The sequence below is a fragment of the Pongo abelii genome, chromosome 1 (assembly GCF_028885655.2).
Source record: "Pongo abelii isolate AG06213 chromosome 1, NHGRI_mPonAbe1-v2.0_pri, whole genome shotgun sequence".
Lineage (NCBI taxonomy): Eukaryota > Metazoa > Chordata > Mammalia > Primates > Hominidae > Pongo > Pongo abelii.
The window spans coordinates 180,588,864-180,615,733 of record NC_071985.2 but is presented as its reverse complement, the minus strand read 5'-3'; the positions used below and the strand labels follow the sequence as shown (position 1 = coordinate 180,615,733).

Here is a 26,870-nt window from a genome sequence, read left to right as displayed (position 1 = left end):
AGAGCCGGGCGAGCACGCGGCTCCCGGCCCAGCTCCCCGCGTCTGCTCCGGCTCCCGCCGCGTTCCAGCAGCCCCGCCGGCCCCTGCCGCCCGCCCCGCCCGCGCCTCCCCTCCGCGTGGGCCGCGCACCTGGCCGCCGCTCGGTCCTCGGGGCCCCGCGCTGCTGTCTCTGTCTCTCTGTCTCGGCTTCTCTCGGCGCCTCCGTCTCTCCGTCTCTGCCGTTCTCAGGCTCAGTTCCGTCTCGCTCGGTCCCTCGCTTCCCCGCCGGGCTCTAGCCGGACGTCAGGTAGCCCGAGGTGGCGGCGGGCCGGGCGCGGGACGCGATGAGCGGCGCCTGCACGAGCTACGTGAGCGCAGAGCAGGAGGTGGTGCGCGGCTTCAGCTGCCCGCGGCCGGGGGGCGAGGCGGCCGCTGTCTTCTGCTGCGGCTTCCGCGACCACAAGTACTGCTGCGACGACCCGCACAGCTTCTTCCCCTACGAGCACAGCTACATGTGGTGGCTCAGGTACCGTCCCTGGCCCTCACCCTACCTTGAACCCCACTCCAGTCTCAGCCCCTTCACCCCAGCCTCAGCCCTCATCCGAGTGCCCACCTGAACATCAGCAGCAAGCTCTAGCCCTTACCGTCCTCATGCCCACGGCATCAACCCTACCACCCCGTGAAACCCCATCTCAGCTCGATTTCCTCATCCTGACCCCAACCAGTATTTAGAGCCATGCTCGGACCTCCCCCTCCTCTAACCCAAAACAATCCTCACTCTATCCCCACCCCAAACTTCATTCCATCACCACCCTCATCCCAACCCCAAATCACATATCAAGCCTCCCCCTGACAGCAACTTCCATCTTCAAACATTCACAGGCAGCCCAACTCCACCCCCAATCATCATCCCACCAAGATGCCCTTCCTAATATCAACACCAGCCTTATCCCTGACTTTCCACACTCTCCAGTACTGACCTCAGACCTTATTCCATCACCAGCCCCAACCTCCTCTTCTGTCCTGCCTGCAATCCCACCTCAGCTCTTCTCCCACATCCTGACTCCAAATATTATTAATATCTAGATCTACATCCAAACCTCAACCTCCAGCCTTAACCCTCTCCTGGTGCTACACCCCAACCCCAGCCTCAGCCCTGCGTCAACCCTTGGTTCCCTTTTGTATCTAGTCATTCTTTCGGGCACTCTCTACTGAGCACTTAGTGTGTGCCAAGCCCTGTGGTGAGTGCTGGGGATGTACCCCATCCTCAAGCTAAGGCAGAAGACTCGGGAGTCAGAGCTGCCTCCAAGTTCATCATGAGATAATGGCATAGTGCAGAAGCTAGCTCAGGCCATATTCACAGAAGTGTTGAATCTCCACCCATAGGACCTCAGTTTCCCCATTTGTTCAGGGAAGAGGTTGCATTCCTGGAGCCTAAGTGTTGGGTTGAGAGGGTAATAGGTCTCAATCCCCCTGGGTCTCCAAAGGCCTCACTTGGAGAATGGAACTTGATCCTCAGCCTACTTTGGGAAACAGGCATCAGCAAAAATTGAGTGGGCCATCTCAGTAGTTAGTGATTTTCCTGTCCCTGGAGGTATATGAGCAGAGGCTGCTGCGCTGTGGGTGGGAAAGGACAGCGTCCTATGCCACCAAAACTTCTCAAGTCTCTGGCTTTCCATCTATCAAATGGGCAGTAGGATGATCAATCATTGCCCTGATTTCTGACTAAGGCAGTGGTAAGGGTCAAATGACATAACAGAGATGAAATCAACTTGACATATGCCAATGACAATTGCAAATATTATTGCTTTTTCTAGGTGACTCGATCCACAATTCTAAATGATTTTCAGATGGCCAGGTTATCAGATCCTATATATTTGTGCTATCTATAACCCAGGGAATTATATTAATGTATTTTCTGTTCATCCATATATTCATTCATTCATTCATTCTAGCCTTTACTTTGTGCCAGGCACTTTGCAAGGCATTGGAGACACAAAAATCAATCATTCCCTGCCCCTGAGGAACTCACAGTTTTTTTAGAGATACAATGGTAATCACTTGACAAGTTCATTTTGCTTGCTGCCCAGAAAAACCAATGCACTGAGAACAACAGGTTTTGCAGCAAAGAAAGAGTTTAATAATCACAGGGCCAACCAAGTGGCAAAATAGGACATAATTCTCAAATCCACACCCTCATTCCCCACCCCCCACCCCACCAGAGAATTCAGAGACTATGGTTTCTCAAGGATTGGTGGCAGACAGGGCTAGGGAATGGGGAATGCCAATTGGTTGGGTTAGGGATAAAATCGTAGGGGATCAAAGCTACCTTCTTGCACTGAGTCAGTTGCTGGATAGGGGAGCTCACAAGACCAGTTGAGCCAGTTTATTGGTATGGGTTACTGGTCCAGGTGGCACCAACTGGTCTGTCAAAATGAAAGGTCTGAAAGATACCTCAAACACCAGTTTTAGGTTTTACAACTCCTCCTATAGGAGGAGTTGAGGAGATTACAAATCGTGTGACCTCCAGCTACACGACTCCTGAACCATAATTCTAACCTTGTGGTTAATTTGTTAGTTTAACAAAGGCAGTTGCAGTCCCTGAGCAAGGAGGGTGTTAGTTTTAGGAAGGGGCTGTTATCATCTTTGTTTTAAAGTTAAACTATAAACTAAATTCCTCTTATAGTTAACTTGGCCTGTGTCCAGGAATGAAGAAAGACCGCTCGTAAAGTTAGACACAAGATGGAGTCAGCTATGTCAGATTTCTCTCACTGTGATAATTTTTCTGTATCAGATTTCTCTTACTGTGATAATATTCGCTAGGGCACTTTCACAACACTCACCTAAAGTGAAACAATGAAGTTTTGTTGAAGGCCCACTGTGTAGTTGGCATTGAGCTAGGTGCTGAAATAAGATGGTACTGACCTCCCTTGTAAGTACAGAGACAGTGTGGAGCTTTGGGGCTGGTCAGAATCTGTCACTTATTATCTGTGTGGATTGGAAAAGTTATTTAACTTTCTAGTATTTTCTCTCAACTTTAAAATGGTGATAGAGATATTTGTGTGATGGAATTGTAAGAACTAAGAGGAATAATGCACATGAAAGTGACCAGTGCATATAGTAGGTGCTCAATAAGAGAGTTCCCTTTCCTTGGTTCATAGGTGTGGGAAGTGAAATTCAGTGTGGAAGTGAATTGTCCGAGATCTCCTAGCAATATCATAGCAGACTGAGACTTAAAGAACATTACCTAAGACTATCCAAGGGTTAGATACTCTCACGCATTCACAACCCTGGCACTTCTCATTTTACACATGAGAAAACTTGAGAAAGGTTAAGTTACTATCTGGGAGTGTCCCAGTGAGAGGCAGTGGCAGAGCTGGGTTGAAAACTCAGGGCTGTCTCATCTCAAGCCCTGGCTTGTCCTGTCTACTACTGTCTGAATCTCTCTTATAACCTGATCCACTCAGATCATCTGAAAAATACTCACTGACCCTCTAGTGTCTTCTGGGCACTGTGCTGGCCCCTGAGGACACAGAGGTGAGTAATTCTGTCAGCACCCAGCCAGGACCCTTTCCCTCTTCCACTAACCCCTTCCCTACACAGCTCTTGTGTCTTGTGGTCCCTTCCGTTGCCCTGGAAACTCTGACGTGGCATGCTTTAGTGGCTCAGACAATGCTTTCTTCGGGGGTTGGATGGGCTGATCTCTGAGGTAACATCCCATGTCAGTGTGTTCCCATTCTGTGACCCCAAGGTGGCTAAAAGGCTCTGGGGTGACTCTTCCTGGACTCAGACATAATGTGATTCATAAATACCACAGGCAATTTGCAAAGTGCAGGAGAGGAACTGAAAGTCCTCAGGATGTCTAGGGCATCAACGTGCTCTGAACCTTGAAGTAACTCTTCCGGCTGCTCCTAACAGAGCCCGGATATTGCAAGTGGAGACCTTGTTTTGCTGCAAATTCCATTTGGCCCTTTTCATGAAAGTCGGTCCTTAAAAACATCAAAATCTCCAGGTAAGCACTGTTTCCTGGGAGAGACAGTGCTCAAGGAGAATTGCTATCTTTAAAATTGTGCCTCAGGAAGTGAAGACACCCTGTGGAGAAGCAGTTGGTGCTGTCACACCGTCTGGTCCACTTGCCAAACACCCTCCTCCATCACTAGTTCTGTTTTTTTACCAGGGTGTGAGCCAGAAGACAGCAGCCTTGCCGGAAGGCAGAGTTTGTGGTCAGACCGTGTCTACGGCACCTCATTTCATCCCTCCCACCACCTGGTGAGATAGAAACCTTTATAAATGAAGAAAATGAAGGTCAGAGTGGTAAAGTGATTTTTCAGCTTAAATGTGGCAGAACCAGGATTTGAACTTAGAACTACCTGACTCCAAAGCCCTTGGTTGTTAGGTTGTCCCTCCAATTCTTTCTTAAGAGTCACAGTGGGTTTTTATCTTTCAGAGTCAGAACGGTAAAATCCTCGAAGACTCGAGGCTCTCTAATCCAATTTCCTACCCAGGATAGGAATCTCTAACTACATTGAAAGATATAACTTATTCACGTGTCCTGCACAAGCTTCTCCCATGACAGGGACTCATCCCTGCTTGAGGCAGTACATTCACCATGGAACAACTCAGATCATTTGAAGTTCATCTCATGCTAAGCACAGATTTTCCTTCTTTGGAGCCTACCCTGTTGTTCCCAACTCTGTCCTTGGAGTTTGGTTCCTCTGTCACCAGGACAGACCAGCATAGACAGTGCCTGCCCCCGACTGACCTCCGATCTGGAACGTATCACCCCAGAGTCAGGGAAGAGGATGGGCAAGAAAGCTGGAGAAAGAATGGTAGACAGGGACAAACAAAACTCTCCCCCTCACTCCTCAAAGGGCCTCTCTTAGAGGCCCCTTTCCATCCAGGAACCCAGAGTTGTCCCACACATGGGTCCCAAGCAAAGCACAATTCTCCTAGATAACAGCCCTACGAACAGTAAGCATATCTCAAATGAGAAAACAATGCTTAATTAAAGTAACTAAAAAACTAAAAAGCCCTACATTCTCAATGTAAAAAATGTGAAAAGGACAAGAGAAACGAAAAGAGAAAGAAGTATGAGTAATCCAGTGTCTAAGCTTGGATTCACCAGAAGACTCTGAGATGAGGATTTGATGGCAAGTAGTTTATGTGGAAAGTGATCCCAAAAATCACTGGTAGAGGATGAGAAAGTGAGACAGGGAGAGGAAGAAGCCAACAATGGGTGTATTACCAAGCAAATTACACCAGAGGTAACTGGAGCTTAAACTCTGCCAGCCAGTGTAGAATGTACTCCTCAGGGTTATCCCACCTGATGGCCAGGAAGCTGGATATTTAGCTAATAATTTCTGTCAGTCATCGGTCATGGGCTGGTGGGATAAGGAAGGCATTGATTATCCTGCACTATTGACTTGCCAATGTGTCCACAGAGCCTGTTCTGGGCCCAAGAAACCCCTCAGACAAAGAGGTAATAACAGCTGTTTGCAATAGAAACTTTGGCCAGGATAGGCCGGGCATGGTGGCTCAAACCTGTAATCCCAGCACTTTGGGAGGCTGAGGCAGGCGGATCACAAGGTCAGGAGTTCAAGACCATCCTGGCCAACATGATGAAACCCTGACTCTACTGAAAATACAAAAATTAGCCGGGCGTGGTGGCAGGCGCCTGTAGTTCCAGCTACTCGGGAGGCTGAGGCAGGAGAATTGCTTGAACCCGGGAGGCGGAGGTTGCAGTGAGCTGAGATCGTGCCATGCACTCCAGCCTGGGTGACAAGAGCAATACTCCGTCTCAAAAAACAAAACAAAAAAAAAACAACAAAAAAAACTTTGGCCAGGATAGCCAAGGCGGGCAGATTGCTTGAGCCTAGGAGTTGGAGACAACCTTGGGCAACATGGTGAAACCCAGTCTGTAAAAAGAAATATCAAAATTAGCTCGGTGTGGTGGCACATGCCTGTAGTCCCAGCTACTCAACAGGCTGAGGCAGGAGGATCACTTGAGCCCAGAAGGTTGAGGTTGCAGTGAGCCATGATGGTGCCACTGTACTCCAGCCTGGGTGACAGAGTGAGATCCTGTCTCAGAAAAAAAAAAAAAAGAAGGAAACTTTGGCCAGAGTATCAGAATATTCCACAATGATACGATCCAAGGGATCCCGGACAGGACATCCACATCCTGAACTATACCCAGAGACAGCCTGTTAGTTGGTATATCTCCAACAACCTTGCATGTGTACATGTGTATAGTTATGCATATATGTATACTTATTTAGTTAAATTGGGGTTATGCCATGTAATTAGTAGTGTGTCCTGCTCCTTTCAATTAATATTATCAATAAGTTCATAAAAATTTATCCATTATCTTAGATATTAAAATCTAGGCCGGGCGTGGTGGCTTATGCCTGTAATCCCAGCACTTTAGGAGGCTGAGGCAGGTGGATCACAAGGTCAGGAGATCCAGACCATCCTGGCTAACACGGTGAAACCCTGTCTCTACTAAAAATACAAAAAATTAGCCGGGTGTGATGGCGGGTGCTTGTAGTCCCAGCTACTTGGGAGGCTGAGGCAGGAGAATGGCATGAACCCGGGAGGCAGAGCTTGCAGTGAGCCAAGATTGCGCCACTGCACTCCAGCCTGGGCGACAGAGCGAGACTCCATCTCAAAAAACAAAACAAAACATATTAAAATCTAAAAGATCTGAAAACTTTTTTTTTTTTTTTGAGACAGAGTCTTGCTCTGTCACCTAGGCTGGAGTGCAGTGGCACCATCATGGCTCACCGTAGCCTCCACCTCCTGGGCTCCAGCAACCCTCTCTCCTCAGCCTCCTGAGTAGCTGAGACTACAGGCATGTGGTCACCATGACAGGCTAATTTTTGTATTTTTTGTAGAAATGAGGTTTCACCATGTTGCCCAGGCTCGTCTTGAATTCCTGGACTCAAGTGATCCGCCCATCTTGTCATCCCAAAGTGCTGAGATTACAGGTATGAGCCACATCGCCCTGCCTGGAAACATCTATATCATTAATAAGGTCTCTATATATGCCATACCGTTCCATTGCAGAGATGTCCAATAATTTATTTAGCCATGGGAAGGCAGACTTTTCAAAGCTCTCAGGTGTTTTGGTTGAGTGAAATTAGCCATTAACTAACAGGGAGCGAAATCCTGCAGAAGTGGCAAGGGCAGGTGTCTGGGCCCAGAGTCAGGGAAGAAAATGGGCAGGAGAGCTAGAGAAGAAAGGCAAGGACAAAGCCTGATGCCACCTATGACTTCTCATTGGGAGAGTGTTCCACAACACCTGACACATAGTAGGTACCAAAGGATATTTACCAACTGCCTGCCACATGCCAGGGCCTAGACAATGGGAGGATAAGGCTGATTAAACATGGTCTTGGCCGGACACGGTAGCTCACACCTGTAATCCCAGCACTTTGGGAGGTCGAGGGCGGGGGAATCACTTGAGGTCTGAAATCCTGCCTACCGGGGAGGCTGAGGCAGGAAAATCAAGACTCCATCTCAAAAAAAAAAAAAAAAAAAGAAATACATATTGGTCTCTGCCCTTGGTTCCTGATGAAGCTCCTAAAGCCCTTGTAGATAGAGATGCTAGGAGCATCATTTGTTCTAAAATTTGGTCTCTGAACCCCCAGTTCCTGACACAGAGCTCCTAAATTCCTTGTAATTTCCTGGGTGATAGGAGCATCTTTTGTTCTAATGAGATGACTCATGGTGGGCTCCTGGAGAGCCTCAGGATGGGGGCTGGTTGCCAGGGAAACCAACCATGTGATTAGAGCACTGGAACTTACAGCCCCACCTCACTCCAACCTCCAGGGAGGGGAGAGGGCCCAGAGGTTGAGTTGATCACCAATAGTAATCAATCATGCCTATGTAATGAAGCCTCCATAGAATCCCAAAGACCGGGTTTTAGAGAACTTCTGGATTGCTGAACATGTGGAGGTCCCTGGAGGGTTGTGTGATTGGAGACCAGATGGAAGCTCCACACGCCTCCCTTATACCTTGCCTTATGTATCTCTTCCATCTGGCCATTCAACTGTATCCTTTGTAATATCCTTCCTAATCAACTGGTAAACATAAGTGTTTTTTTGAGTTCAGTGAGCTGTCCTAGCAAATTAATCAACCCCAAGGAAGGGGCAATGGGCACACTTATTTATAGCTGGTGGGTCAGAAATATAGGTGACAACCTACTACTTGCAATTGGTATGGGAGGGCAGGAGAGAGTCTTGTGGGACTGAGCCCGTAACCTGTGGGAGCTGACACTATTTGCCTAGAGATGGTGCCAGAATTGATGGTGTCTGCTGGAGAATTGCTTGATGTGTGGGGAAAAACCCCCCATACATCTGGTGTCAGAAGTGTTGTGTTGAGTGTTGTGGGAGGAAAAAAGGAAGCTGTTTCTTCCTTCAGACCAGGTGACCAAGGCCCGACTTGGGGCAGAGGCAGTGAGGTTGGAGGGTGAGGGACCAGCAGTGGAGGTATTTGAGACATGGAGTTGACACTGACGTTGTCAGCAGAACCATGGAGGTTGGGTCAGAAGTTACCTGAGCCTTGGCTGGGCACGGTTGACTCATGCTTGTAATCCCAACATTTTGGGAGGTTGAGGTGAGAGGCTTGCTTGAGGCCAGAAGTTTGAGACCAGCCTGGACAACATAGCAAAACCTGGTCTCTATTTTCTTTTTTTTTTAAAAAAGAGGTGGGTGGGGGGCGAGTGGGAGGGGGTGCCAGGCATGGTGGCTCATGCCTGTAATCTCAGCACTTTGGGAGGCCAAAGTGGGTAGATTGCTTGAGCTCAAGAATTTAAGACCAGCCTGGGCAACATGGCAAAACCCCATCTCTTCAAAAAATACAAAAACATAAGCTGGGCGTGGTGGCACATGCCTGTGGTCCCAGCCATTTGGGAGGCTGAGGTGGGAGGATTGCTTGAGCCCAGGAGGTTGAGGATGCAGTGAGCCTAGATGGCAACATGGCAGTTCAATCTGGGTGACAGAGCAAGAACTTGTCTTAAAACAAAAAGAAAAGAAATTACCTAAGGCTGGAAGGACAGCTGGCTTTTAACTAAGGCCTACTATATGTGTCTTGATTGTTAAGAAACAGCAGTATGGGGGGTCCCCTAAGACCATCTCCAGCTCCCTGTGGTGGGAGCAGGTGAGGAAAGTAGAGAGGGAAGGAGATGGTGCTGCTGAGCAGGGTCAGGTATGAGTCCTTGGTGGTGAGTCCTTGGCGTATAGTTGGTGCACTTTCTTTCCCATGCTGAAGCATAGAAAGCTTGTTTAAGACGCGTAGGGACAAAACAAAAGTCAAAGCTGATTCCTACAACACAATACTAATTTTTTTTTTTTTTTTGAGATGGAGTCTTACTCTGTCACCCAAGCTGGAGTGCAGTGGCACGATCTCGGCTCACTGCAACCTCCGCCTCCCGAGTTCAAGTGATTCTCGTGCCTCAGCCTCCCGAGTAGGTGAGATTACAGATTGCAGGAGCCCACTACCACGTCCGGCTAATTTTTGTGTTTTTAGTATTTAGACCATGTTGGCCAGGCTGGTCTTGAATCCTGACCCTAAGTGATCTGCCCACCTCGGCTTCCCAAATTGCTGGGATTACAGGCATGAGCCGCTGTGCCTGGCCTAAATTTGTTTTTTAATATTTTTATTCTGTACATTTTCTTACCGGCAGACTCATTCTACCCTAGCTACAACACTTTTATAACATCTGTCTCCCAAGTCCCTTCCTGACTCTCAGCTCCCATGTGGTCTTCTCTTCCCAGCATTGGCGCTCTCATAGGCCTGTCCGTAGCAGCAGTGGTTCTTCTTGCCTTCATTGTTACCGCCTGTGTGCTCTGCTACCTGTTCATCAGCTCTAAGCCCCACACAAAGTTGGACCCGGGCTTGAGCTTACAGACAGCAGGTAAGGAAGTTGCCAGGTGATGTCCTTGTATTCGGTAAACTAGCACCTTTTCAGGGGGGAGAAATGTAGAAATGATGTTTGGAACATTTGCCTCATGACTATTCCTGGAATATGCAGAAGCAGTGGCACATTTCTCAGGAGATTCGTGATCTAAACATTTCCATCCTAAACTCTTCATGTTTACATTGTTTGTCAGAATAATTTAATGTAGACAACACTCCATTTTTCACACAAAGATTAATCCATGTTGTGGATTGTCTAAGATGATGTTTTAATTTTAGCCTTGGGGAATGCAAACTGATTTTAATATTAACCGAAACAAAATAGAATTAATTTTTAAAATTTGCTGCTTCCAAACTCATAATTTATCAGAAACGAAATACAAGCGCTTTTATTGTGTGTATGTGTTTTTTTAAATAATCTGATGTTCCAGACTACCCATTTCTTCCTTAGTATAGGTTATCAAGTGCCCCTAAGGGACCAAAAATAAAGTGTTGCTTTTTCACAAGCCTTTTTTGCACACATTTTGACAACTTCCTGAAAGGTATTATGAAAGATACAAGTCTCTGGGCTGGGCGCGGTGGCTCATGTCTGTAATCCCAGCACTTTGGGAGGCCGAGGCAGGTGGATCACGAGGTCAGGAGTTCAAGACCAGCATGACCAACATGGTGAAACCCCGTCTCTACTAAAAATACAAAAAATAGCCGGGCATGGTGGCGCGCGCCTGTAATCCCAGCTACTCAGGAGGCTGAGGCAGGAGAATTGCTTGAACCTGGATGATGGAGGTTGCAGTGAGCCGAGATCGCTCCATTGCACTCCAGCCTGGGCGACAGAGCGAGACTGTCTCAGAAAGAAAGAAAGACAGAAAGAGAGAGAGAGCGGGAGGGAGGGAGGGAGTAAGGAAGGGAAAGAAAGAAAGAGAAAGAAAGGAAGGAAGGAAGGAAGGAAGAAAGAAAGAAGTCTCTATTGGCAAAAGATCTTTCAGTATAGTTTGGTAGCCAATGCTCAAAATAGGTATTATTAAATCCATTTTACAGATGAGAAATGCAAGACTGAGAGAGTTTTGATGACTTGCTTAAGGTGTCATAGCTAATAAGTTGTGGGCTGAAATACAGCTCACATCTGTCTGCCTTGAGTCACCACACTGGGTCTGTGCTAGTATATAACTAAGTACAAAATTGTTTGATACAAAGTGTAGGGAAGATTTCAAACAGAGAAGGATACTTGAGTTAGTGTTGAGTTTAGTGAAGAAGTTGCTAAGGCAAAAAAAAGGAGAAAGGCTGTCCCAGCATAGGGTAAGTAGTGGGTACATGTGTGTGGGCAGGACTGAGTGAGCCTTCTGCAGTGACAGGGTCATTCACACTGGGGCACCACAGGGAATAAGGCCAGGCAGCCTGGGGGAGAAATTTAAGCTAAGCAAAAGAAGTAAGGGTGACGGCTGGTTGTGGTGGCTTATGCCTGTAATCCCAGCACTTTGGGAGGCCAAGGGAGGTGGATCACCTGAGGTCAGGGGTTCAAGACCAGCCTGGCCAACATGGCAAAACCCTGTCTCTACTAAAAATACAAAATTAGCTGGATGTGGTGGCAGGCGCCTGTAATCCCAGCTACTCGGGAGGCTGAGGCAGGAGAATCGCTTGAACCCGGGAGGTGGAGGTTGCAGCGAGCCAAGATTGCACCATTGCACTCCAGCCTGAGAGACAGAGCAAGACTGCGTCTCAGAACAAAGTGAGGCCAGGCACGGTGGCTCATGCCTGTAATCCCAGCACTTTGGGAGGCCAGGGCGGTCGGATCATAAGATCAGGAGATCGAAACCATCCTGGCTAATGCAGTGAAAACACGTCTCTACTAAAAATACAAAAAATTAGCTGGGTGTGGTGGTGGGCGCCTGTAGTCCCAGCTACTCAGGAGGCTGAGGCAGGAGAATGGCGTGAACCCAGGAGGCGGAGCTTGCAGTGAGCAGAGATTACGCCACTGCACTCCAGCCTGGGCAACAGAGCAAGACTCTGTCTCAAAAAAAAAAAAAAAAAAAGAAGAAGAAGAAGTAAGGGTGACAGGGGGCATTGGGGAGGTAGAAGGGGCAAGGTGGGTAGTAGCTAAGTCTCAGAGAAAGAGAGGGCTGAATGCCATCATTTGTAAACACGAATTTTCCAAGTTAACAATAAAAATACAACAAGCAACAGCACAAGAACCCTTCTCAGATCCTGATGACTGTGAATAATCCAGCTGTGACTGAGCAGCAAAAAGCAGGAGGGGTCACTTTTGAGGGTGGAAGGATTCAGCTGGCTCCCCTTGGAGTGAGAAAGACCTGAGAGGCAGTGGCAGGGGAAAAGAAAAACGTCTGCACATAGACCCAGCCTGGTGGAGACCAGAGACAACTGAGGCTTCAACGTTTTGTTTTGTTTTGTTTGAGACAAGGTCTCACTCCAGTCGCCCAGGCTGGAATGTAGTGGCGTGATCATGGCTCACTGCAGCCTTGCACTCCTGGGCTCAGGTGATTCTCCCACCTTATTCTCCCAAATAGCAGGACTACAGGTGCACAGCACAGGACAGCACAGCACAGCATAGGACTACAGGTGCACAGCACCACACCTGGCTAATTTTTTGTATTTTTAGTAGAGATGGGGTTTCGCTGTCCTGCTCAGGCTGGTCTCAAACTCCTGGCCTCAAGCAATCCACCTGCCTTGGCCTCCCAAAGTGCTGGGATTACAGGTGTGAGCCATCACACCCAACTGGTTTCAACTTTTATAGAGGTTAATGAAAGACATAAAAGAACCTGACTATATGGGAGATATGGCATGTATGTAGATAGAAAGGCTCAATATCATAGAAATGCCAGTTCTTCCTAAATTAACCTGTACATAAAAATAAATAAAAATGTTTCATGGAATTTGTCAAATTAACTCTAAAGTTAATCTAGAGGCATACAGGTGCAAGAGTGAACAACACAATTTTGGAAAACAAAGAAGAGGAGGGACTTGCTCTATCAGGCAGCAGGACATTTTTTAAAATACAGGATTTCTGTTTAAAAATATAAGTTTTGTGATATTGGCACAGAAACTGATGAATAGAATTGGGCAATGCAGTGGTTTTAAACTGAGTACAAATTTGCTCCCCTAGGACAATTGGCAATGTCTGTAAACATTTTTGGTTGTCACAATCGGGGAAGGGATACTATTGATAACTATTGGTAGAGGCCAGGGATGCTGTTTAACAGCCTACAATAAAGAGGACAGTACCTCGCAACAAAGAATTATCTGGCCCAAAATGTCAATAGTACTAGTTGAGAAACTCTAAAGTAGAGAATAGAGTACTGAAGTTGAAAAACCTAGACTAGAAAGAGTCCAGAAACAGACTAATTAAAATATAGGAATTTGTATAAAATGTGTAATTTTCTAAAAAATAAAGGAAAAGATTGGCAAATGTTCCTACGTCAAGTACAAATAATATGACACTGTATGTGAAGTTAAAAAACAAATGATGGGCTGCAAAGATATTATATTACATTAAATATCTATACACACACACACACACACACACACACACAATTAGTCCTCATATTCTCCAATTCTGTATTTGCAAATTTCCCTACTTGCTAAAATTTACTTGTAACATCAACATCAATACTCAAGGCAATTCTGAGGTCATTTGTAAATGTGGGCACACACAGAGTAGCAAAAAATTTGATTTACACATGTATCCTGGGTGATATTGAGTAAGGTATGCTCTGCCTTCTCTTTGCAGCTCTCATGTTATAAGCAAGTGTCTTTTTCTCCGTCTATTTAGTGCCATGGTTTTTGTATTTTTTTATTTTTAATGGGTGATTTCACTGTTTTGTTTTGGTTTACTTTTATTTTTATTTTTTGAGATGGAGTCTTGCTCTGTCGCCCAGGCTAGAGTGCAGTGGTGCGATCTCAGCTCACTGCCACTTCCATCTCCCAGGTTCAAGCAATTCTCCTGCCTCAGCCTCTCAAGTAGCTGGGACTACAGGCACCCACCATCATGCCCAGCTAATTTTTTTTTGTATTTTTAGTAGAGACAGAGTTTCACTATGTTGGCCAGGCTGGTCTCGAATTCCTGAACTTGGGTAATCTGCCCACCTCGGCCTCCCAAAGTGCTGGGATTACAGGTGTGACCCACTGTGCCCAGCCTGTTTTTGTTTGTTTTAGAGACATGAGTTTTAGGTTATAGTGCTGTTGACCATGAGTTCAATGTTAATGAATCAATAACATATTAAATAAGGTTGCTTTAAACAGAAACACGCATAGAAAAACAAAGTTACATATTGATCAGTTGACAAAAATGTGACCAGAGGCTCACAGGAACATAACCTTGTATTTCCCCTAGGAGCAATAATTCAGTATTTGTTAATTTAGTGTTTGCTGTGACTTTGTAGAATATAACTACTGTGAATAATGAGAATCAACTGTATATAAAACAAGGCAGGATTGATATAAGTACACCTTAAAAGATGAGAAAAATGTAATTTGTTAAAAAAGAAATACAAATGCCCAATGCACAGGAAAAGATGCTCAACATTACTAATAATCAGGGGAATGCAATTCAAAAATGATACATGCAGGCCAGGCACTGTGGCTCACACCTATAATCTCAGCACTTAGGGAGGTGGAGGCGGGCAGATCACTTGAGGTCAGGAGTTCGAGACCAGCCTGGCCAACATGGTGAAACCCGTCTCTACAAAAAATACAAAAATTAGCTAGGCATAGTGGCGCATGCCTGTAGATCCAGCTACCTAGGGAGCTAAAGTGGGAGGCCAGGAGGTGGAGGTTGCAGTGAACCAAGATCGGCCGCTGCACTCCAGCCTGGGTGACAGATCAAGACCCTGTCTCAAAAAAAAAAAAAAAAAAAAATCTTTATTAAAAAAAAATTACATTGGCAAATTGGCAAAAGCCCAAAAATGTATCATATTAAAAGTGAGAAGGTTGGAAGGTTGGGGTGGGGGAAGCAGGTACTCTCATATACTGCTGGTAAGAGTATGCATTGGTACAACCACTTTACAGATAATTTTGGCAATATCCATTTAAATAATATATATAATAATATATTAATATATCATATATAATTATATATTAGGTATGTTAATATATAATTATATATGATATATTAATATATAATTATTATATAGTATATTTCATTGTTACATAATTAATTATTAATATTATATAATTGTTAGTTTTATATATATACCCTGTTACTCAGTAATTCTACTTCTAATTAGCTGCCTTAAAGAAATAGTTGCATTAGGAGAGGCTTCATAAAGACAGACATCTTAAGAACCTGTCATATTGGAAACTAAATGTCCATAGGTAGAGGAATGGATCATAAACTGTGGTATAATAGAATAATGAAATATTGATACCATATAGGTAGAAGGAATGAACTAGCTCTAAATGTACCATATTATTTGCTCTTTATGGTAACTGGGTAGGGTATAGATCATGTTATTACTTTCTTTTACCGATGAGGAAACTGAGACCCAGAGTCACCAAGTGAGTGACAGAGCCAACTCTCCCCTTCACCCTCCTTCCTCTCCTTATCCCTGTTGCTGTGAAAGGGGCATCCCTACAATGTGCCAGACACTGTTTGAAATTTCACACGCACCATCTCCTCTAATCTTTCCAGCTATCCCAGTGAGGTAGGTCTCGTTATAACCCATTTTACAGATGCAAAAATCAGGTCTCAGAGAGCTTAGATGATTTGCACAAGGGGTCATACATAGCTTATGATTGTGGAGCTGGAAATCAAACATGTGTCTTTCTGCCTCCAAAGTCCTGCTCTTCCCATCCTCCTAGAGCAGGACTGTGGGATGTTCTGGCTTGTGCTCTGTGTTCCTAGTTTCACCCCACCATACCCATCCCCTAATTCCTACTTTTCTGGCTCAAGGGGAATACAGTTCATCCCTTGGCCCTGTGAATGGAAACTATCCTCCCGCTTTTCACTGCTCAGCCACCAGCTGGATTATTCAGTCATGAGAATCTGAGACAGCATGTCCTCTTGCTTTTTGCTTCTTATTTTTAAGAAGAAAAGTGCATTGCCTGACCTTTTACTAAATAACAGCTTTAGGCTCTCTCTGCCTTTTGCTCAAACTCAGCTCTTAGTTCCTCCCCTTCTTCTTCATTAAGTGTTGTCCTCTCCTTCCCTCTGCACCCAAAGCATCAACCCAGGAGCTTCCTTCTGCATCTGAGACGGTCACAGGCCCACTCTCTTACATTCATCAGAGCTTTACTGTTGATAGACTTTCATTTCTGTTTGCTCTCTTGCACTTCAATAGGACATGGAGAGAGGTCTTTACCCCCATTTTATAGCAGAGGAAACCAAGGCTCAGCCAAGGGAAATGAATTAAGTCCACACAGCCAGTGAGCATGTGTCACTGCGATGTCAACCCAGATCTCCCAGACTCTAAAGCCTATGATTGCACTGTCCCTTGGGGTCCTTAGCTCTGAGTATGGAGGCAAGGGTGGGGTGGGGAGTGCCTTGGCAAGAGCAGAGTGTAAATGGAAAAGCAGTTTCTGAAACAGGCTTCTTTCCCTGCCCAGGCATTCTGTACTCTGTCCCATCACCCTCACACCCATCCCATCCCCAAACTTGGGATGGCAACGAAGACCATAACTTTCTTATTCTGGTACTTTGTGAGGAACTGGCTAGATCAGAAAAGTGAGTTCCTACTGTTGAGCTGGGCACTGTGCTAAGGACTTCAAACACATCATCCCCTTTAACCTGCTCAACTACTCTGCCTGGTGATTATTATCAACTCCCATTTTGCAGATGAGGTCAGTGAGGTGAGTGTAGAGGTGATATCTAGGTACATTTAATAAGATACTAAAACATTGGGGGAAAAATTAAGGAGTCCAGTTCTTATCCTCTTCTGAAAGGTGTTGGTGAAGAGGTCATTAGTCAGCCATTCTCATCAACTAGAACTCAAAAGCTCCTAGAAATAAAGTCTGATGTTCTCACTGTATAGATGGGGCAGCTGAGGCCCAGAGAGAGGCAGTCATGTGCCTAAGGTCACCCAGCCAATTGGTGGCCAAGCCTTTGCCTCCCAGCCAGAGACCTTTCCCTGCAGCAGCTGCCCCTATACTGCAGAATGACTTTCATCAGCCCCTCCCACCTTCCACGGAAGGCTCAGTCATGTCACCCCAGAGCCCATTGCTTTTTAATTAACCATACTTGAGAGGTAACACCAAGGAACCAAACATGCTTCAGTCAGTGATGAGTTTGTTTTGACTCCTCTAAACAGGGGGAAAACCTGAGAACTCCTTTCCAAGCTGGTCACCACAGGCTAGGCCCATGTTCAGGGTTGAGAACCCCAGGTAACGGGGGACTGGCCACAGAGGTCCTTGGAGAAAGGAGGGAAGGCACAGCGCTGGGCAGAGATGCCAGAAAACCTGGTTCTAATCTTGGCCTTGCTGCTGTCAGTGTGTGACCTTAAGCAAGTCACTTTTCTCTCGGCCTCAATTTACTCTAAAATGTGTACCATCATAGCTACTAAGAAAGTTGTTGCAAAAACTAGAAATGATGCTTACTGGTATTTAATTAGTCTCAAACACATAGTAGGCTTTTAACAATTAGTAGCTCTCATTTTCATTATTTTTAGGTGCTTCAATTTTTACATGTTGGCAATCTCAAACATACCATTTTCTTTTTTTTAAAACCTTTTTTTTTTTTTTTTGAGACAGAATCTCCCTCTGTCACCCAGGCTGGCATGCAGTGGTGTGATCTTGGCTCACTGCAACCTTCACCTCCTGAGTTCAAACAATTCTCCTGCCTCAGCCTCTCATGTAGCTGAGACTACAGGCACCTGCCACCACACCCAGCTAATTTTTGTATTTTTAATAGAAACAGGGTTTCACCATGTTAGCCAGGCTGGTCTTGAACTCCTGACCCTAGGTGATCCACCCGTCTCAGCCTCCCAAAGTGCTGGAATTACAGGCATGAGCCACCACGCCTGGCCTAACCTTTTTTTTTTTTTTAACAGCTTCCCGCATAAGCCAAAAATGTAATATAATTGCTAAAAAAAAAAAAAAAAAAAAAAGTGAGTGGAACCTCAGGTCACATTAACAGAGTATAAGGTCTGGAAGCAAAGGAGTGATGATCTGTATTAACTTTCAGTTTGATAGAACTCACCAGCCATCACATCTCAGAAATAACTTTTTATTGTCTACTCTGTAGGTTCCCAACTTTGGTTTCCAATTTCCTGAGGGTCCCCAAACATAGCAGTGGGGATTCTTGAGCAATCTCCAATATTGCAAAGGTTTTTTTTTTTTTTGAGACGGAGTCTCACTCTGTTGCCCAGGCTAGAGTGCAGTGGTGTGATCTCGGCTCACTGCAACTTCCGACTCCTGGGTTCGAGCAATTCTCTGCCTCAGCCTCCCGAGTAGCTGGGATTACAGGCCCCTGCCAGAACGCCTGGCTAATATTTGTATTTTTAGTAGAGACGGGGTTTCACCATCTTGGCCAGAGGCTGGTCTTGACCTCCTGACCTCGTGATCCACCCTCCTCAGCCTCCCAAAGTGCTGGGATTGCAGGTGTGAGCCACTGCGCCCGGCCCAACAATTTTTTTTTTCTTTTTTTTTGAGGTGGAGTCTCACCCTCTTGCCCAGGCTGGAGTGCAATGTTGCCATCTCGGCTCACTGCAAACTCTGCCTCCCAGGTTCAAGCAATTCTCCTGCCTCAGCTGGCTACAATATTGCAAAGGTTTTACAGGGACCAAGTTTCTTCTCTTTGAGCTAGAATTATATCAGTTCCAGGGGGGTAATTAACATAGGTGCTCTCCTGCTGATCAGAGCTCTTTGATTAATACAGAATGGAAAAAATTAGTACTTAATAAATGCAGTATATTCTGTAGACAGAATCCTTCAGAACTTGGAGTTCAAAGGGAAAGAAATAGAAAAATTAGGCCAGTTGTATTTTCTACACCATTTTATGAAGTAGTAACAGATCCAGAGAGGTGAAGGGTTTGGCACAAATTAGCACAATGATTTAATACCAGAATGAGGACTTGAGCCAAGGTCTTGTAACACCTGGAAGCCGGGGGGATTCCCCAGAGCCCTGGCTGGCCAGTTGCTCAGAGCCCCATAATGTGAGATGGACTTTGACCAATCAGATGATCAGAGGCAGGTGACTACTTCAGATCTGGGAACTAGGTCATGTGAGGATTAGGTAAAGAGCTGGGGATAGTTGGCCTTGAACAGAGGAGACTCCGGGCTCACAGCCTAGGGCCTCAGATCTCTGCAAGGTTGTTCTGGGACAAGAGGATCAGACATTTTTATGAGAATCGAGAGAACAGAGCTGAAATCAGTGGGGAAAGCCATAGGGAGATGGATGTTGAGTCAATAAAGGTAGAACTTATTTAGAGTATACCTGAAATACTGCAAAAAGAACTCCATCACTCTGGGCCATATTTCACTCACAAATTTGTAATCCTTGGGTTTGTTTTGTTTTGTTTTGTTTTTTAAAAAAGCACCTCTATCCATGGAAGGTAATCAGGAAAAAGCTAAATATGGGCTTCAGCTAAGGGGATTCTTGTATTGAAGAGAAGGTTGAAGTAAATCCCTGTACCAGTTGGAATGCCTTAAAATGAAAGCTTAAATAACAAAGAATCCCAAGGAGTCTATAAAACATGCACAAAATAACCTGTTAGAACGAAGTTCGTTTGGGCCGGGCGCAGTGGCTCACACCTGTAATCCCAGCACTTTGGGAGGCCCAGGCGGGTGGATCACGAGGTCAGGAGATTGAGACCATCCTGGCTAACACGGTGAAACCCCATCTCTACTAAAAATACAACAAAATTAGCCGGGCGTGGTGGCGGGCGCCTGTAATCCCAGCTACTTGGGAGGCTGAGGCAGGAGAATGGCATTAACCCTGGAGGGAGAGCTTGCAGTGAGCAGAGATCGCGCCACTGCACTCCAGCCTGGGTGACAGAGTGAGACTCTGTCTCAAAAAAAAAAAAAAAAAAGAACTAAGTTTGTTTAGCAAGGTCACAGTAAAGTCAAAACTAAACATCAATTGTATGTATATATACTACTAACAAAAAATTAGAAACCCAAACTAAAAACACAATAATACCATTTACAGTTACTCTAAAATAAATGAAATACTTAGGTAAAATTTAACAAAACATGTACAGGTTCTGTATGTTAAAAACTACAAAATCCCTCCACTTTGGGAGGCCAAGACTGGAAGATCACTTGAGCCCAGGAGTTCGAGACCATTCTGGGCAACATGACAAGACTCCCGTCTCTACAAAAAAAAAAAAAAAAATAGCAGGGTATGGTGGCTTGTGCCTGTAGTCCCAGCTACTGGGAGGCTGAGATGGGAGGATTGCTTTAGCCCAGGAAGCAGAGGCTGCCATGAGCCCAGATCACACCACTGCACTCCAGTCTGGGTGACAGAGCAAGACTCTGTCTCAAAAAAAAGAAAACTACAAAATGCTTAGCCGGGCATAATGGCATGTGGCTGAGGTGGGAGGATCCCTTGAGCCCAAGAGTTCAAGGCTCACTTGTAAGCTATGATCATGTCACTGTACTCCAACCTGGCGACAGAGGGAGACCCCTGTCTCTAAAAATAACCAACCAAACAAAAAAACTAAAAAATGCTGATGAAAGAAATCAAAGAAGACCTAAAATGGAGAAATACACTATGTTCATGAATTGCAAAACTCAACATAGTAAACATAAAAATTGCAACCCACCCTTTTTTTTGAGACAGGGCCTTGCTCTGTTACCCAGGCTGGAGTACAGTGGCACAATCTAGCCTCAACTTCCTGGGCTCAAGTGACCCTCCCACCTCAGCCTCCCAAGGAGCTCAATGGAAAAGAATTCACAGAAAATTAGGCCAGTTGTATTTTCTATTCCATTTTATGAAGTAGTAACCCAGATCCAGAGAAGAGAAGGGTTTGGCACAAAGTAGCACAATGTTTAATACCAGAATGAGGATTTGAGCCAAGGTCTTGTAACTTCTGGAAGGCTTGGCTGGCAGCTGCTCAGACCCCCACAATTGGAGAGGGATCACCACACCCTGTTGATTTTTTATTTTTGTAGAGATGGGTTCTTGCTATGTTGCCCAGGCTGGTTTTGAACTCCTGGGCTCAAGCAATTCTCCCTTCTTGGCCTCTCAAAGTGTGGGGATTACAGGTGTGAGCCACTGTGCCTGGCCAAAATGGCAGTTTTTTATCTATATCTATATATAGATAGATAGATAGATAGATAGATAGATAAGCTAATTCTCAAATTTATATATAGAGAGACAAAGGAACTAGAATAGCTAAAGTAATACTGAAAAAGAATAATGAAGTTGGAGGAAATCACACTACTCAATTTTAAGACTTATTGTGTAGCAACAATAATAAACAGTAATGAGGATAGTGTGGTATTGGAGGAGGGAAGGACACATGCATAGATCAAAGTATGGTCCAGAAGTAGACTGATGTCATAAGGTTGTCCAACAGATTTTTGACGAAGGTGCAAAATCAATTCAACTGGGGAAGAATAGTCTTTTTCTTTTCAATAAATGGTGTTAAAACAACTAAACTTCCATAAGTAAAAAATAAACCTTTACCTAGATCTCACATCTTGTACAAAAATTATCTCAAAAAAGATCTAAATGTAAACCAAAAAACTCTAACACTTTTAGAAGAAAACAGGGAAAAATCTTCATGACATGTGGTTATGCAAAGAATTCTTAAACAGGACATCAAAAGCACAATACATTTTAAAAAAGATAAGCCAGTATTCATCAAAGTTCAAAATTTTAATGCTATGAAGATTCTGTTAAGAGGATGAAAAGGCAAGCCTCAGACTGGAGAATATATTCACATATTTGACAAAGGACTTTTATCCAAAATATATAAGGATTGGTCAGGTGTGGTGGCTCACGCCTGTAATCCCAGCACTTTGGGAGGCCCAGGTGGGCAGATCACTTGAGGTCAGGCATTCAAGACAAGCCTGGCTGACATGGCAAAACCCCATCTCTACTAAAAATACAAAAAGAATTAGCCAGGTCTTGTGGCACAAGCCTGTAATCCCAGCTGCTCAGGAAGCTGAGGCAGGAGAATCACTTGAACCCAGGAAATGGAGGTTGTGGTGAGCTGAGATCACGCCACTGCACTCCAGCCTGGGTGACAGAGTGATACGTCTCAATAAATGAATAAATAAATAAATAAAACAAAATATATAATGAACACCCTATACTCAACATTAAGAAAACAAATGATCCCATTAGAAAATGAGCAGAAGACTTGAACAGACACTTCATTAAAGAGGAATAGAGAACAATCTATGTTTTAAAATGTCCAGGCATGGTAGCTCAGGCCTGTAACCCCAGCAACTTGGGAAGCCAAGGTGGGAGGATAGCTTGAGCCCAGGACTTGAAGACTAGCCTGGGCAATATAATGAGACCCTGTATCTACAAAAAAAAAAGGTGGATGTGGTGGTGCGCACCTGTAGACCTAGCTACTCAGGAGGCTGAGGTGGGAAGATCACCTGAGCCCAGGAGGTCAAGGCTGTAGTGCGCCATGTTCAAGCCACTGCACTCCAGTCTTGGCAACAGTGCAAGACCCTATCTCAAAATAAAATACTGTTTTTAAAAAAGGACATATAGGTGGCAAATAGGCACATGAAAATATGTTCAACTTCATTAGTCATTAAGGAAATGCAGATTAAAGCCACAAAGAGATGCCATCTCAAGGAGCACAGGTAATGGAAAGAGATTGAAAGCTTTCAGAAAGAGCAGTACATAGACTCACTTGATCTTAGAAAGATCTTAGGTCTGTCTGGCTACAGCACGGAGGACATAGTGGAGGGGCCCGCACTGGAGGCTGTTCCAGGGGTCTGGGCAGAAGAAGATGAAAGCCTGACCTAAGGTGGTAGCCTTGAGGATGGAGAGAAATGGGTGGATACCACAGATGGCTATTAGGTGGAACCAGCAGGACCTGGCTTTGTGAAAGGGCCGAGGTAGAAGGTGTGAGAGATGACTCGAATTTTTGGCTTAAACACTTGATACACTTTTTATCTAGAAAGATAGAAATGTTCAATTGTGTCAAATGTTCCTGATTAAAAAAAGAAAAAGGAAAAAAGAATCAGAGTCTTATAACTGGTAAAGTAAAATTTAAAATAAATAAATAATGTTAAATGTTCCTGATAAGTCAAGGGAGATAAGGATTTAGAAGTGACCATGGGTTTAGTGACAAATAGTTTGAAGGTATAGTGGGGGCAGAACCAAGTAAGTTGCAGCTGAACAAGTCATGAACAGAAGGTAGAGAATAATAAGGCCAAGTGGACTTCCTTTCAAGCTTTGATTTAAGAGGAAGAGAGAAGAAGATAAGTCACTCAACAAAGAGAAGCATGGAATCTATTCTCAAAGCTAGAACAATCTATGTTTTAAAAATGTCCAGCACTCTTCTCCATACTAGCTGTATGGTAATCCTGTGTTCTCATCTATAAAATGGATTTCTAATAGTACCTACCTCATAGCGTTATGGTGAAGGTCAAGTCTTCATAGCTCTTAACAATTGTTTCTTATCTGTTTCCTCCACCAAACTACAAGTTCGTGAGCAACACTGACAGCTCTTAGTGCATGATGTGGTGTATTGTTAATAAATACATGTTAAACAAATGATGCTTCTAAGGCTCTGACCACAATGCACTGCCCAAGGTAAGCACCAGAGAAGTCAGCTGGGGAGTGTGATCCTGATGGGGAAGAAGAGAGCCCCACACCCTCAGTTTGCTGTTTTCCAGGCCCTGAGGAGGTTTCTCCTGACTGCCAAGGTGTGAACACAGGCATGGCGGCAGAAGTGCCAAGAGTGAGCCCTCTCCAGCAGAGTTACCCCTGCTTGAACCCACAGCTGGAGAGCAATGAGGGGCAGGCTGTGAACTCCAAGCGCCTCCTCCATCATTGCTTCATGGCCACAGTGACCACCAGTGACATTCCAGGCAGCCCTGAGGAAGCCTCTGTACCCAACCCTGACCCATGTGGACCAGTCCCATAAACATTCAATAAATGTCTCCACACCATCCCCTTCTGGAGTCTCTTCAGTGAAAGGTGGGAGTGGGAAAGGACTTTAGAGCCTAGTATGATAAATGAGGGCTTCTCCCAGCAAAGATACCCAGCCCTGCTGTGGACCCTGCCATACTGTTCTGCTTGGCCTATTGTGGGGCCAAGGAACTTTGACATGACTCCTAGGAAAAATGGTCAGTAACAACTCCATGCATTCGGGTGGAAGCCTGGGGCCTGTGAAGGCACAGAGGAGCCCCTCACCCAACTGGGAAGTCAGAGAACTCTGACATGGTTTTCCTGCCCCACAGTGGGTGTATTTAGGAGCCCCTGAGAAGATGATTAGCCCTCAGAGGCGGATGATCTCTGCCTCTTCAGCAGCTCTGCCTCACCCTGGAGTGCGCCATCCTGGAGTAAGCCCCTTGCAGAGGGACAGATAGAGAGGGAGTATGGTGTGCACAGGGCTCAGCCATCATTCTATTTCTTAGGTAGATGAAGGAGTGAATGCTAAGTAAGTGAGAGAATGAATAGGGGCAGGGCGCAGCGGTTCATGTCTGTAGTCCTAGCACTTTGGGAGGACAAGGTGGATGGATAACTTGAGCCCACTTATTCAAGACCAGCTTGGGCAACACAGTGAGACCCCGACTCTACAAAAAATTTAAAAATTAGCCACATGTGGTGGCTTATACCTGTAGTTGCTGCTACTTGGGAGGCTGAAGCAGGAGAATCAGTTGAGCCCTGGAGGTCGAGGCTGCAGTGAGCTATGAGCACACCACTGCACTCCAGCCTGGGCAAGACCTCATCACAAAAAAAGAAGAAGAATGAATGAATGAATTAATGGTTATCAGACTGAATACAGGTTCCAGAGGGTGGGCTCTGCCACTGTGTGGCCTTGATAAAGTCCCTTGTCTTCCTGAGCCTCAGTCCCCTTGCTGGGTTATTGCAAGTGTTTAATGAGGTGATGGATTTGAACTCACTTCATAAACATTAAATTACTAGAAGACTTTTTTTTTTTTTTTTGAGACGGAGTTTTGCTCTGTCACTCAGGCTAGAGTGCAGTGGCATGATCTGAGCTCAATGCAACCTCCGCCTTCCAGGTTCAAGTGATCCTCCCACCTCAGCCTCCCAAGTAGCTGGGACTACAGGTGTGTGCCACCATGCCTGGCTAATTTTTGTATTTTTAGTAGAGACGGGGTTTCACCATGTTGGCCAGGCTGGTCTTGAACTCCTGACCTCAAGTTATCTGCCTGCCTTGGCCTCTCAAAGTGCTGGGATTACAGATGTGAGCCACCACACCTGGCCTGCTAAAAGACTTTTTAAATTACCAATGGATGATAACATAGTAATCCTGCTAAAAGACTTTTTAAATTACAAATGGACAATAACAGTAAACTATGTAATACTGAAAAACTCTGGAGCCAAATGCCTAGTTAAAATCCTGCCCCTGTCACTTACTTGCCAGGTAACCTCTGTTCCTCAGTCCTCTCATCTATATAAGCTGGAATCTTAGTAGTACCTTCCTCATAGGGCTTGGGGAAGGACTAAATTACTGAGTCCATGCAAGTACATAGAAAAGTGTTGGCAAATGGAAAGCACTATGTGTTAGCTATTATTATTATTATTAACATGTTTTATTATTAATCTGATCGCAAAGGAATCTTAGGGCAAGATGCTGACTGCCAGCCCTCCCTCCTGGCTGCTCTCCTAACTTTGGCAATGGCTTTTAGGCTTCGCCTTCGGAATGCAAGACAAGGACTGTGGAGACACAGCTCAGCAGCCACCAAAAGCAGCTCTTGACATTTCAGACAGTGACATGACCTGCTGCTGGATTTGGCAACAGTGAAAGAGTCACTCTTAGATACCTGTGCCTGAGGCCAGCCAAAGGGTACATGATGGGGTAGCAAGACAGGGTGAGTCACCCACAGAAGTGTTCTAGGCTGGAAGTCAAGAGATTTTGGTTCTGGTCTGGCTTCATTATTTGTTGTTGTTGTTGGTGGTGGTGGTGGTGTGTGTGTTTGTGTGTGTGTGTGTGTGTGTGTGCTCTTTTATTTCAGCACTCTTTTTTTTTTTTTTTTTTTTTGAGACAGTCTTATTCTGTCACCCAGGCTGGAGTGCAGTGGAGATCATAGCTCACTGCAGCCTCAAACTCCTGACACAAGCAATCCTTCTGCCTCAGCCTCCCAAGTAGCTGTGACTATAGGTGTGTGCCACTGTGTCCAGCTAATTTTTAAAATTTTTTTTTATCGAGATGGGTGGTTGCTGTGTTGCCTAGGCTAGTCTTGAACGTGTTGGGATTACAGGTGTGAGCCACTGCGCCCGGCCTATTTTCAGCACTCAAAACCCAGCACCCTTGTCCATTTACTGTACACTTAGTGGTATCCATTCTATTCTAGGACCTGTGCAGGTTGCCAGAAACAAGAGGAATCAGCCAGTTCTCGCCCTCAAGGGGCTCATATGGAGGACAAGGCAGGCACACAAATGGCCAGGAGGCCCAGTGGTGGCCCTTCATGGGGCTTTAGGGAGGAAGAAATGATGTCTGAGCTGAATCATCAAAGATGACTCAAAGTTTCCAGGTGAGACAGGAACGGAAAACATTATGGTCAGAATACAACTTGTTCACAACAGTGAGAGAGAGCCAGTGTGGCCCAGGAACTGCAAGTTATTTGTTATAGAAACAGCTTAGGGTACTTGTATATATGTGGTGGGGCTGAGTGATATTGGGATGTTTAGTCCCTGATGCTCTGTGTGCCCCTTCACAGGACGAATCCCTTCTCTGTCCTTGGTATCCTCATCAGAAAAATCCAACTTTTCTCTGAACACTTTCAAGGGAAACTGGGAGGTTTCAGGAAAGAATCTGATAATGCCCTCGCCTTTAGGCTGCTCGCAGTCAGAAGAGGGGGATGCTGTGTGCATTCCAAACACTGAAGTGGTCATCTGCGGCCTAAGGCAGTGGTTCTCAAACTCGAGGCTG

At 45.3% G+C, this 26,870-nt stretch overlaps 1 protein-coding gene across 4 annotated transcripts; it reads left to right on the top strand.

The window, feature by feature from the left end:
* On the top strand, positions 1-26,688 carry SHISAL2A (shisa like 2A). 4 transcript variants are annotated; one of them, XR_008524867.2, is made up of 5 exons: positions 7,783-8,060; positions 9,337-9,446; positions 9,753-9,892; positions 23,453-23,560; positions 23,644-23,875. XR_008524867.2 is itself a non-coding variant. In XM_054554696.1 (3 exons), the coding sequence occupies exons 1-3, from the start codon at positions 324-326 to the stop codon at positions 26,430-26,432; spliced, it is 462 nt and encodes a 153-aa protein (XP_054410671.1). In that variant the 5' UTR covers positions 1-323; the 3' UTR covers positions 26,433-26,688. The 4 variants fall into 4 exon arrangements, 2 of the variants coding, with proteins under 2 accessions (XP_054410671.1, XP_002810863.1); XR_008524866.2 differs by lacking the exon at positions 9,337-9,446; XM_054554696.1 differs by lacking the exons at positions 7,783-8,060; positions 9,337-9,446; positions 23,453-23,560; positions 23,644-23,875 and adding exons at positions 1-505; positions 26,293-26,688.
* Positions 26,689-26,870: the final 182 nt, after the last annotated feature.

Bases quoted from the DNA above. Each gene is read 5' to 3' on its own strand.
- SHISAL2A (XM_002810817.4), top strand. From the start codon at position 324: ATGAGCGGCGCCTGCACGAGCTACGTGAGCGCAGAGCAGGAGGTGGTG. The intron at 506-9,752 runs GTACCGTCCCTG...TTCTCTTCCCAG, and splicing joins AGCTACATGTGGTGGCTCAG to CATTGGCGCTCTCATAGGCC. The intron at 9,893-23,643 runs GTAAGGAAGTTG...GCTGTTTTCCAG, and splicing joins CTTGAGCTTACAGACAGCAG to GCCCTGAGGAGGTTTCTCCT.